The sequence below is a fragment of the Pteropus medius genome, unplaced genomic scaffold (genome assembly GCF_902729225.1).
Source record: "Pteropus medius unplaced genomic scaffold, Ma_sr-lr_union100, whole genome shotgun sequence".
Lineage (NCBI taxonomy): Eukaryota > Metazoa > Chordata > Mammalia > Chiroptera > Pteropodidae > Pteropus > Pteropus medius.
Genome location: NW_024352784.1, coordinates 19,619,040 through 19,631,977, shown reverse-complemented (window position 1 = coordinate 19,631,977; position 12,938 = coordinate 19,619,040). Strand labels below are relative to the sequence as shown.

At 52.8% G+C, this 12,938-nt stretch overlaps 1 protein-coding gene across 1 annotated transcript in view; it reads left to right on the top strand.

Annotated features, from left to right (window-relative positions):
• The first annotated feature begins 7,083 nt into the window (after window positions 1-7,083).
• Window positions 7,084-12,938, top strand: part of BCR (BCR activator of RhoGEF and GTPase) — a 113,697-nt gene continuing 107,842 nt past the window's right edge. The window contains exon 1 of the mRNA XM_039847729.1: window positions 7,084-8,485. Coding sequence (XP_039703663.1) covers window positions 7,156-8,485 — 1,330 coding nt within the window. The 5' untranslated portion in view covers window positions 7,084-7,155. The remainder of the gene's footprint in view (window positions 8,486-12,938) is intronic.

The following is a 12,938-nucleotide window of genomic DNA, read 5'->3' as shown; positions in this document are numbered from 1 at the left end:
AGCAGATCCTTTCCTGCCTCCACCCCCATCCAGATGCCTCCCCAGCACTCAGGGCCACCAGCCACCTGTCTGAGCCTGCGTCCTAGGCGACTATGGGAGCTGTCTGTCTGGTGTGCAGGCCCTTCACTTGGCTTGCTCCCCATTCAGTCCTCTGGGAAGCAAAGCAGTCCCAGGGCTCCCTTGTCCCTACAGGTAAGTGACCCCCGCCCCGGCCGCCTGAGAACGTTCTGGGCCTCTCACCACTGGAAGCCATTGCCTGGACCCTCTCACTGGCCATGCCCTCAGGAACAAGCTCATCTTACCCTGGGTCCTCCATTCTCTGTGAAGTCTGGAAGTTAGCCAGGACACTCTGCTGGGATTCCCCAACTGGAGTGGCCTCATCAATAATTGATTCTGCAGAAAGTGGGTGGAGTTATAGCCAAGGGGGGCCTGGGTGGAAAGGCCCACACCCTCACTCATTCAGAGCCCAGAGCCAAGAAAGTCCCACAGAGATCCCTATTCCCCACTCTAGTTTGGGGGCTGGTGGCCTGCAGGAGGTGCCCAGCCAGGAACTGTCTAGCACAGCAGAAGCAAGCAGGACTAAAGAACAGCTATATTGATTGCCCCAGTTTTCTGATCTTGCCTGAAGCTCCCTGGGGCTGACAGATGATGGATGGTGGATGACAGATGACAGATGGGAGTCATGTGGCCACATCCTACTTGCAAGGACCCCTCCCAAAGCGGGTGGAGATGAGGATCCAGACAGGGAAGGAACAAGAAAAGGCCCAGGCTTTTGAGTTGGCCTCAGGTCAGTCTTCAGACAGAATATCCTGCCATCTTTATAATGCCACATCCAACAATCCCTCCCGATGATGCGATGGTCAGGAGCAGAGCTTTGGGACTCAGGCAGGCTGGGCTCAAGTCTGAGCCGCTCACTATTGCTGTGTGAACAGGAGGAGAGGTGGTCACTGCTCTTCTTTGAGCCCCTTCCCCTGCCTCTTGCCCAGGCAATGGATGTGAGGGTGGAAGGAAGTCACATCTGTGGAGCCTCTAGCCCTGGGCTGGGCAGCGGGTGAAGGCTGGGTGGATATGAGCCCTGAGAGTTGAATATGCAACTGTCAGTGCCACTGTGTCCACCCATACGGTGCCTTTGCACGAATTAGAAAAGGGCACTCATGCAATTCCTCAAAAAGTTAAATAATAGAATTGCCATATGACCCAGAAGTGCCATTCCTAAGTATATTCCCCCAAAGACTTGAAAATGGTCACTCAAACAAGTACATGTACACACATGTTCAGAGCAGCATTATTCATACCAGTAAAACATCTACCAACTGATGAATGTGGTCTATCCATATAATATAATAATATTATTCAGCCTTAAAAAGGGACAAAGTACTGATACATGCTACAACATGATGAATCTTGAAAACATGCAAAGTGAAAGAAGCCAGTCACAAAGAACCACATTTTGTAAGATGCCATTTATGTGAAATATACAGAATAGGTAAATTCATAGAGACAGAAAGTAGAATGGTGGTTGCCAGGGGCTGGTGAGGGGGGGAAATAGGGAGCACTGCTTAGTGGGTGAGGGGTTTCCTTTTGGGACGATGAAAATATTTTTGAACTAGATACAAGTTATGGTTGCACAACGTTGTGAATTTCCTACATGCCTCTGAATTGTTCACTTTGAAATGGTTAATTTTATGTTATGTGAATTTCACCTCAATTTTTAAAAAAGTACTTGTTGTTTAAGGCATTTGATGTCCACCTGTTAGAAAACTGTTATAAACTGATTTTGTAAGCGCAAGACACCTTTTATAATTGCTGTCACCGCCAGGATTCGTATTTGCCAGACCTATGCTGGGAATGGTGTCCGCCTGTGACATGTGCCCTAGTGCAGTTCACATCTTGCCCAACTGTAGGTGGCAGCCTTGCTTGGAAAGCCCTCAAGGAGGGCAGGGGTGGTCAGTCCATTTTATACTGAACAAACGGGCATTTAAAGAATCAGTCTGTCTCTTACTTGTTTCATGATAGTGAGACCTTCTGACTTTGGAATGAGGCTCTGGAGCTGGAAAACTGGATCTCAAGCCTGCCTGCAGCTGAAGGGCTGGGTGACCTAGGAACATTTCTTCATCTGTGAGGTGGAGGCAAATTCCTGGGCTAGTGGGAGGGTTGAGGAGATGCTAGAAAAATGCTCATCCTTAGAGGTCAGTGAGCAAGATGAGATGCTGCTTAATTTATTCTCAAGAATTTTTGTTTTTAATATAACAGTTTTATTGAGATATAATTCACATACCATACAATTTACCCATTTCAAACATACAATTTAATGGTTTTTAGTACATTCACAAGGTTTTGCAACCACCACTCTCTAGTTCTAGAAAAGTTTTTAAAAGGAACTCAGTGACCATTAGCGATCACTCCCGATTCCTCTCATACCCCTACAAGATCAATTCTATAGATTTGTCTATTCTGGACATTTCATGTGAAGGGAATCATACAATACATGACCTTTTATGAATGGCTTCTTTCACTTAGCACTATATTTTCAAGGTTCTTCCATGTTGTAGCATGTGTCTGTATTGCTATAATAATATTTATCGTATAGATGTACTACTTTCTGTTTATCCATTCATCTGTTGATGGACGCTTGGATTGTTTCCATCCCCAGGGTTTTGAGACATGGAAAGTTCTGTTCTCTCCAGAAGAGGGCGCTGTTGGGTCCCAGCCTCTCCTCCCCTTCCAGCCAAAAGGGCAGCCTTAGGGAGGTGTTTGCTGGAACCTTGGTCTGCGCTTATGGATGACTAAGGGCTGCTGCTGAGGTGGGTGGGTGTGTGTGTGGGTGTGTGTGTGTGTGTGTGTAAGTGTAATAAATTATAGAGCCATGTGACCACATCTCAGAAAATGAAGAGTGAGGGAGACATCACCAATAATCCCTGTCCCATTTTAGTGTTTAGATGAAAAAAAAAAAAAACAACACCTATTGGGAGTAATGGAAATGTCTGTTATCTGATTGTCACGATGGTTTCACGGGTGTGTACAGATGTCAAAACTCATCAGATCACACGCTTCAAATTACACAGTTTATTGCACATCAATTATACCTCAATAAAGCTATAAAAAAATAAAAACAAACACTAACATCTATTTTTTTAATTACAAAAGATAGACATTTTCATTATGAAGAATTCAGAAATGCATAACGATGAAGAAAATAAGTGTCACTGCTCAGAGACAGCCGTGGCGCCCCTGGTGAAGTTCTCTCCACCTGCTGAACCCTTTGGAAGGGTCCCCTGGGGCCAGTGCTCACGACCCAACCAGGCTCTAGTGCCACTTGGCTCTGCTGGCTTCAGGGGGCCAGACCCAGAATCTTTCCATCAGAGGGCCCAGCAACCACTGCACAGGGACCTTGTCCTCTCTGTCACTCTCTGGATCTCTATCACTCTCTGGATCTCTATCACTCTCCTGGCCAGTGCTTTCTCAGTCTCTCTGCCTCTACTTCCCTTCTAGTCCAGCCTCTGCCCTTGCACAAACACCAGCTATTCACCAACAGTCTCACTTCTGTCTCGAGTCTTGACTGCTCCTCAGTGCCCTAGACCCACCCTCTCTGCCTGACTCCTTCCTGCTGATGGCCCACAGGCACCTGAAGCCTCAGATGGGCACCCTGCTTTCCTGTCACACAAAAAACCCACTGTCCATTCTGTAGCTGGTCCTTCCTCTCCCCACATCCAGTCTATCTACAAGTCCAGAACAAACCTGGAGTCTGACCCTTCTTTCCATCGTCTTCCTTTTACCCTAATCTGGGTCACCCATGTTCCCCACCTGGACCAGAGCCACAGCCCCTGACTGCTCACCCTGCTCCCACACCCACCTGCCCACACGACAAATCTGAGCAAGTCACTCCACTGCTTATGGCAGCTACTGAGGCTATTTGAATTTAGGTTCATTAAAGTTGAACCAAATTAAAAATTTAGTTCTTCAGTTGCAGCAGCCACATTTTAGGTGCCCAGGAGTTGTGTAGGGAAGCTAATGGCTGCTGTTCATCACAGGATATAGAACATGCCCATCGACTGGAAAGTTTTATCAAATGATGCAGGCTTAGAACCTTCCACAGGCTTTTCTTTGCATTTAAAACCCAAACTTCTTACAAGCCTGGAAGACGCTGCTCCGCCTCTAATATCACCTCTTGCCACCCACACCAGCCTCATCTCCTAACCCAGCTGTTCCTTAAGCACGCCTAGAACTTTGAAGTCTCCCATCTTGACTTTCTGTTCCTTATCCTTAGGACCAACTCAGATGTCACCTCTCCCAGCAGGCCTTCCCCAGACCTCTGCCTCCTCCTGAATCCCCGCACAGCACACACACCTCTGCTATTGCCTGGCTCTGCCTGCCTTATCCCTTCCTCCCCTATACATATGTGCCTCTCTCCCTAGGCTGTGCACTTCTCAGGGCCACAGACATGTCAGATTCCTCATTCGCTAGCATTGTCTGAGCACCGACTATGTGCTGAGAACTTGGGGGTCTTGGGGAACAAGATACCTCTGCGCTCTGGAGTTTAGGTCTAGCTGGGGCCAGTGAAAAGGGGATTACAAAGTGTTATGTGTCTGGACCCCATGTTCTTTCTCCTTCCTCCATTCTTCAGGAGCGATGGATGATAAGAAAGCTTTGCAGGTAAGGACCAGAGACCCAGGTTGGGAGTGCTTTCACAGAAGGGGCTGAGTTTCCTTGGAGCCAGAAGAAGCTGTCCTACAGGGAGATAACCATTATCTTACTGTATTCTTGTATCCACAAAAAGCCATTTGCCAAGAGGACAGAGCCTGCAAACCCAAACTACAGAGCTTCAGGGTTTGTGAACTAAGTTTGCTTATGTCTACAATATAGTGGGGCTGAGTTGGGGCCTGCAAACCAGGGAAGGAGCACCTCACTGATAGATGAATCCCCTTCCCAGGTATCATTTTCTGTCCCAGGTGGATAATGATGTCTCTGATGAACTCCCTGGGAAAATCCGTCAGCAAGGGAAAAAGCAGCTATGGTTTGGGGATTCTCTCTGCTGGTGGCCAGGGAATAAGGTTCCAGAGGCTGGCTCTAGGCCTGCCTGACCCACTTGCTGGGAGACCTGAGCAGGCCATCCGAGGAAGGCAGCTAATACTGATCATGAGGTGCTGTGTGCCACGCCCTATGAGATAAAGATTTATTATCCCATTTTAAAGAAAAGGTCGCTGAGGCTGCGAGCACTGCTGGGATTCTAGCCTCACTTTGACCAGCCCAAAGGCAGGGCATCAACTCCTTCTATTTCCCTACCTCCAAACAGGCTTCATTCTGGCCCAGCCTGCCTTGCAGATCATGAAAGCGCTGGTGGGAGGAGACGTGGGACCTCAGGAGGGGAGATTGCAGGAGGGTGGAGAGGCCTGCAGAGGGCAGCAGTGAGCTGTGCCTGGAACTGTCTGGAAGAAGTGCCCCAAGGGTTTACCGGGGAGGCACCCAGAGCACCAACAGGAAAAAGCAACCATGCAAGGAACACCGCATGCCATTTATCAGAGTGTGTTTTATGTTTGTCCCATCTGGGTGCTTTACATAGAGTGCTCACAGCATTTATGTATGAGGACAAAATAGGCTCAGAGAAGGGAAGAGAACTGCCCAGGTCACAAAGTCTGGAGTGAGGGAGACCTGAACTCTAGCCAGGCAGCCAGCCACTGGCCCCGGGCTCTGTTCCTCTCGATTAAACATTAGAGCATCTGCTCTGGGTGGCACTGGAACTGTGGAGAGGACAAGGTATCCCCTCGCATCCACACAAGGACACACAACCCTCAGAGGCAGGTATCCTTGTTCTCATTTCAATGCCCAGGAAAAAGAGGTTCAAGAAGGCAGAGGCGGACAGGATTCACACTCAGTTCTCTGGTTGACAAGTCCTGTTTCTTTTCCCCCTCACCCAGCAGGCTGGTTTGGGTATTTTCATTTTGTCCCATCAAGACTCCCTACAGAGTGCTCCCTGCTATGTGTCTAAGATCTCTGGGCTTCCTCTGGATAGGAGAAAAGATTGTTTCACTGCTCGCCTGTGCTGTCCTGTCTTCCACCCAGCGCTGCGGGCCACAGCGCCGGAGGCTGGCAAACCCCTTAGAGGGAGACAAAACAGATAAGTTCTGACTGAGTCAGGCAGTTTGGGAAAATCTACACTGACCTCTGGAGCACAGGAGAGACCGGCGGACAAACACATGGATCAAGACAGCAGGAAGGGAGATGTGCGTGTTAAGCGACCAGGGGGAGAAATTCCTACTATATCAGTGACAATCCCCTGTGGCAGTTGTTGCTTCATCACCCATCCTAGATCCATAGAGAGGGAGGTCCATTGGCACAGAGGGACTGCTGGCACTGATGGCCCAGCCCGGCCCTTCCTTCCTCGTTGGGTGATGTGCCCGTCCGGGCTCCCCTCTGACGTTGGTGAGTGGTCCAGGACGTGGGTAAATGAGGATCCAGGTGTTCCTGTTCCAGGAGTGCAGAAGGGCCTCCGCATTGGACGGTTGGGTTCACCGCCGGGGCCTCAGTTCCCAACCGAACGGGGGAAGGCAGGGGCTCGCTGCCGCAGCAGCCCCTCGGCTGCCCCCACCCCCTCTCCCCAGGCGCCCGCAGCGCGGCCCCTTTAAGAGGCCCGCCCGTCTCCGTCAGCCGCCGCGGCCACCGCCCCCCGGCCCTCCTCTTCCTGCGGCGCCGAGTGCGGGCCGGGCGGGAGTGCGGCCAGAGCGGGCTGGGCGGAGCGCAGCGCCCAGAGAGACGGCAGCGGCCGGGACGCGGGCGGCACCGGAGCGAGAGGAGAGCGCGCGAGCGGCGGCCATGGGCTAGCGGCGCACGGCCCAGCGAGGCCAGGTCGCGTCCCGCCCCCCGCGCCGAGCAGCCCCGCACACAATAGCGGCGCGCGCAGCCCGCGCCCCCCCCCCGCAGCCGCCCTCGCGCGCGCCCGCCCCCCAAGTGCACCCCGCCCCGCGCCGCCGGGGGAGCGGAGCCGCCGCCTCACCTGCCGCCCGGGAGGGGGCGGGCATTGTTCGCCCGCCGCCGCCACCGCCGCGCGGGGCCATGGGGGCCGCAGGGCGCCCCCGGCCGGGCCTGGCGACGCCGCCGCGCCGCCGCTGAGGCGGGCCCCGCGCGCCGCCGGGCGGCACAGGTGAGGCCGGCCGCGCCATGGTGGACCCGGTGGGCTTCGCCGAGGCATGGAAAGCGCAGTTCCCGGACACGGAGCCGCCGCGCATGGAGCTGCGCTCGGTGGGCGACATCGAGCAGGAGCTGGAGCGCTGCAAGGCCTCCATCCGGCGCCTGGAGCAGGAGGTGAACCAGGAGCGTTTCCGTATGATCTACCTGCAGACGCTGCTGGCCAAGGAGAAGAAAAGCTACGACCGGCAGCGCTGGGGCTTCCGGCGCGCCGCACAGCCCCCCGACGGCACCGCAGAGCCGCGCGCGCCCGCGCCGCGCCCGCCGCCCGCTCCTGCTCCCGCTCCCGCTCCGGCCGACGGCGCTGATCCGCCGCCCGCCGAGGAGCCCGAGGCTCGGCCCGACGGAGAGGGATCGCCGAGTAAGGTCAGGCCCGCGACCGCCCGCAGGCCCGGGGCCGCCGCGCCAGCCGACCGGGATGACCGGGGCCCCGCAACCAGCGTGGCGGCGCTTAGGTCTAACTTCGAACGGATCCGCAAGGGCCACGGCCAGGCCGGGGCGGCCGACGCCGAGAAACCCTTCTACGTGAACGTCGAATTTCACCATGAGCGCGGCCTGGTGAAGGTCAACGACAAAGAGGTGTCGGATCGGATCAGCTCCCTGGGCAGCCAGGCCATGCAGATGGAGCGGAAGAAGTCCCAGCACAGCGCTGGTTCGGGCCTGGGGGATGCCCCCAGGCCCTCTTACAGAGGGCGCGCCTCTGAGAACAGCTGTGGCCTTGACGGCGACTACGAGGACGCAGAGCTGAACCCCCGCTTTCTAAAGGACAACCTGATCAATGCCAATGGCGGCAGCAGGCCCCCTTGGCCGCCCCTGGAGTACCAGCCCTACCAGAGCATCTACGTGGGGGGCATGATGGTGGAAGGGGAGGGCAAGGGCCCACTCCTGCGCAGCCAGAGCACCTCTGAGCAGGAGAAACGCCTTACCTGGCCCCGTCGGTCCTACTCCCCTCGGAGCTTTGAGGACAGTGGAGGCGGCTACACCCCGGACTGCAGCTCCAATGAGAACCTCACCTCCAGCGAGGAGGACTTCTCTTCGGGTCAGTCCAGCCGCGTGTCCCCGAGCCCCACCACCTACCGCATGTTCCGGGACAAGAGCCGCTCGCCCTCGCAGAACTCACAGCAGTCCTTCGACAGCAGCAGCCCCCCGACACCGCAGTGCCAAAAGCGGCACCGGCAGGGCCAGGTCGTGGTGTCAGAGGCCACCATCGTGGGCGTCCGTAAGACGGGGCAGATCTGGCCCAGCGATGGAGACAGCTTGTCCGCCAGGCTGCCTCAGGATGGCACCTTCCATGGAGACGCAGGTGGGTACCTTCACCAGCTTGTCCGCACCCTGGCCGGAAACCACTGAGCCAGCAGGAGGAAATAGAAAAGGGGACATTGGAGGTGGAAGGGTAGGGAGATACTTTTTGGAGTGAATTTTCAATATTGTTTTGAACAAGAGGGATTCACACTGCTCCTTTTCCTGGACAGACTCCATCCCTGCCTTCCTCCTGAATGTAGGTTCCCAGTCTTCAGAATGAGATTGGGTTGAGAGAGGTGGTGTGTGTGATTAGGTAGGTGGCTTGTTCCTTTGGTTCTAGAGTGTGTGCTGCTTGCTGGTTGTGACCAAGATGCCCTGGGCAGTCATCTTCTTGCCCCTGATCCCTCCACACCAAGCAGTGGGGATGGTTATAGAGGGGTCATCTCTGCCATCCAGATTAGATGCTTTTAGCGAGGATTGACCTGTGTCTTGGGCATTCCCCACAACCCCACCGTTCCTGTCCTAAAAGAGTAAGATGACATGTTTGGGGAACTCAAGATGTGCTAGCTGCTCCCAGGCTATAGAAGTGTCAGGTTCCCTTGCTACCCAGCAGCCCAAATGCAAGTCAGAGCAGGTGAATATACAAATTAGAAGGAAGTGAGGTGACAGGTAGTCTGACTCAGTGGGCCACCGAAAATCAGCGGGGTGAAGATTTTATCCAGGCCTGAAGCAGAGCCATCCATACCCGTTCTGATCTGCCCAGCTTGGATAAGAGACTTCACCCATCATTACTCACCCACAGACTCTTCTGTGAATTTCACCCCCAGCTCCATTTTCTGATCCCTCATTGCATTCCTGCCTCTTCATCCTCCCAAAGACAGGTGCTTGCTTTGAGCTCCCAATCCATGGTCTGACCCTGGCCCTGAGATTAAACCTGTGGGGTTGTGTACATAACTTCTGGGCTGTGTACAGATACCATTGTCACTAGGGTGATGGGATTGGATTTTGAGGTCCACACCCAGTTTGTGATTGGGATAAGGAGAAGGTGGGTGAGAGAATGTGGCATTTGGGTGGAGTGGGAGGGCGGGTGCGAGGCTGTCAGGATGTCTCTTGGAGTCCTGGTCCCTGTTGGGCTGATCTGGTTTTCTACTTCATTGATTTTTCTTTTTCTGCTGATGGAGTTGTATGTGTTTCGTTTGTCAGAATCCTCTTGAAACAAGTGAGGCTATTTTTGGCTCTCTGATTGGCCTTTTTGTGATCAGCACTCTGTCTTGTTTGTTTTAGGTACATCTAGTTGATGATTTTCCATTTGCAGCTGGGGTGGTTGTGGCGATTTTCCATTTGCAGCTGGGGGTGGCCGCAGCGTGCTGCTCGGACTTGCGGCCTGGCCCAGCTGTGTCCTCTAAGTCCTTCCTGGGGGGTGTAAGGCTGTAGCATTTAGATGCCTGCTTTGCAGGCACATCAGCTTGTCTGGGGTCTGGAGGATTGCCCTGTGGTCACTGGGCACCAGCCTTGTCTGGTCAGCTGTCGGCCAAGCAAGCCAGCCTGAACTGGCCCTGAGCATCGTGGTCAGGAGAACAATATAATAAGAAAATTTCAGACCTGCATTCTGAAACGATGTTCTCTTGCTGAGGGGGATTTCTGAGTTTCCAGAAAGTGGGGTTTGCACGGATGAGATGCGTTTCAGTGGGCCTTCCTACGAGCCGTCTCTCCTGCTCTCATCAGCTTCTCTAGCCCACCTCTCGTACAGCTATGGACTTGAGACTCTGGCTCCGTGTGTCAGGGTAGGTAGGTTCTCAGTAAATGGCTGAAGAGTTAATTTTACAACTTGGACTCCTCTCTTAGGACTTTCCAGATCCTTCTCTGAATGTCCTCAAGGTCCCACATTCTCTCGCCTATTAGGTTTTTAAACCCCTGGTTGTTTTAGCTCTGGGAGCCTTTAAACTCTGCACCCAGCACGCTCCTCTGAGGGTTGCGGCTGCAGGGAAGGAGGGATCCCGCGCTGGCTCGGCCATCTGTCTCTGTCTGGACTGTTTGCTGATGTTCTTTAGTCAGCCAGGGGAAGCCTGCTGGCCTAAAAAAGGGACAGTGAGGAAAACCACAGTGTGGGGAGGGAGTAGCAGTCCCCTTAATTCTTTGCAGCAGCAGACATGGGGGCCTGGACCTAGTGGCTTTAGAATCCCTTTGGATGAGTGGGTTCTCATGTGTCTGAGTTGAAGGCCTCTGGTTTTTGAGAGAAGGAGCCAAAATGACCACTCGCTACCGTGTACCATGAATGATGACAGCGGGCTCCGTGCAGGGCCCCTCATGGGTTCCTATATCACCCCATGGAGAGGCTGCCCATCTATAGGTAAAGACACAGCCAGGAAGTGACAGACCTGGGATTCTGGGCTCCTGTGGGAATGCAGACCTGTTCCTTCTAGAATGTAGTGGCCTTAGGGTATTCTTCCCACCAACCCACCCTGCCCTGAAAAGCTGGAATGCATTCGTCCAGGGGGTGGGTCAATGTCAGCTGTGAGCCCTGCTGTGTGCAAGCCCCTCCCTTTGTACTGTGTGGTCTGTGTAGAAGCTGAGAGTGTGGTCCTGGCCATTTGGGAGCTTATAAGTTAATGGGAGAGAAGAACACACACATCATTTATGTGTTCAGAGGGAGCGAGATCAGGGAAGCTTCCCTAAGCCGCTCTGGAGGGGGACCTTGCCATCAGCACACATCTGCGCAGAGAGGGGTGGGGGGGGGCCATCTATCTCCAGAAGCAGTGGGAGCAAAGACTCAGGGGCACCTTTATCTGCCTTCTGCCACTCTAGACTGTCAGCTTGTGTGTGTGTGTGTGTGTGTGTGTGTGTGGTAAAATATACATAACAAAAATTCACCATCTTAACCCATTTTAGCCATTTTTAAGTATACAGTTCAATGGAATTAAGTACATTCAAATTGTTGTGCAACCATCACCACCATCCACCTCCAGACGCTCTTCATCTTGCAAAACTGAAATTCTATACCCATTGAACAACAGCACCCCATTTCTCCACCCTCAGCCCTGGCAACCACCATTCTACTTTCTGTTTCTATAATTTGACTATTCTTGGTACCTTGTATAAGTGGAATCATACAGTATTTGTCCCTCTGTGTCTGGCTTGTTTCACTTAGCATAATTTCCCCAAGGTTCATTCACGGGGTAGTACAGACTGTAATTTTTGAAGGCAGGGATCCCTGGTTTATCCGGATCTGCCATGGAGCCTTGGTCAGAGCTGGGCACACAGCTCATACTCGAAGATCACTTCCTGTTTTTCACAGCCGTGGTGTTGGACTGGGAAGATGGGAAGGTGAGCTGGTCTTTGAGAAGCATCTGATCAGCTAACTCTTTCTCTGTCCTTTTAACTTCCCTTTTGGAGGACTTCAGTAAGCCTTTTCATGAAAGAGAAGGCCAGCAGACCCAAGGACCTTTCTTCTTTCAGTCTGAGGAATTCTTGATCTGAACACACAAGCTTGTGTGCCCCTCAGCCCTTTTCTAAGTGTTAGTCTTGAGATGTGACCCCAGATCTCCTGTTTCTTCGTGGACTCTCAAGTGAGTTGCTGCCCTGTATTTTCACATTTATTAAGCAGCTTAATTTGCCCTTTGGGCTCCGGTGACGTGTTGTTGCCAGAATGATCACTGCTTTGTTTTTCCCTCGGATGATTGAATGGACCAGTGACCAGTTAGAGTGAGTAACTATGGGGCAGCGAAAGGTCATTTAGGCCTTGTGCTGGCCCCATCGTCATCTCTTTAGACCAGAGCCTTTAGTCACCTCTAAATCGAGCACAGGCTCCATTCCACAACAGAGGCAGAGTGGACAGAACTGGGTGGAGTCCTGAGAGCACTTAAGTCATCAACAGGGTGGAAACGGAGTCTAGATCCAATTTTACTAGGGTTCTCTGGCTCAGGAAGGATGACTTTCTTGTTTTGGAAACAGCGAAGCATTCCAGAACCTTTCACTAAAGAAGGAGCTGAGAGTGCTGTTGATTTGCGTGGGTCCAAGGGAACGTGCCATCCCCATTGCTGCCTTTTGCCTCACTGGTTGCTCCGGTAGCCATGCATCCCCCAGCCCCCCCTGGGCTGGGAGTCCTGTGGCCCACAAGACCTGTGTATGTGACTGCTGCCCTCACCAGGACAGAGATTCCGGGAGAGCCATATGCTGGGACCCACCTAGGAGAGGACAGCTCGCCCCTGTCTGAGAGGGCTCCACACGGAGAATGGATGGGCATCTGCCAGTGTTTTCAGGTTGCTAAACAATAGGCTGAGTTTTGACTGAGGCTGCTTTATTTATTTATTTATTTGTTTGTTTATTTGTATTTGTATTTATGTTTTTATTTATGGTGACATTGGTTAATGAAATCCAATAAGTTTCTACTGTACAGTTTAACAGTAAGGCATATATTTATTTACACTGCATTCACCTCCCATAGTTAGATTTCTTTCTGTCACCACATATTTGACCCCCTTTACCCCTTCCTACCTCCCTCCTCCCCCCCCCAG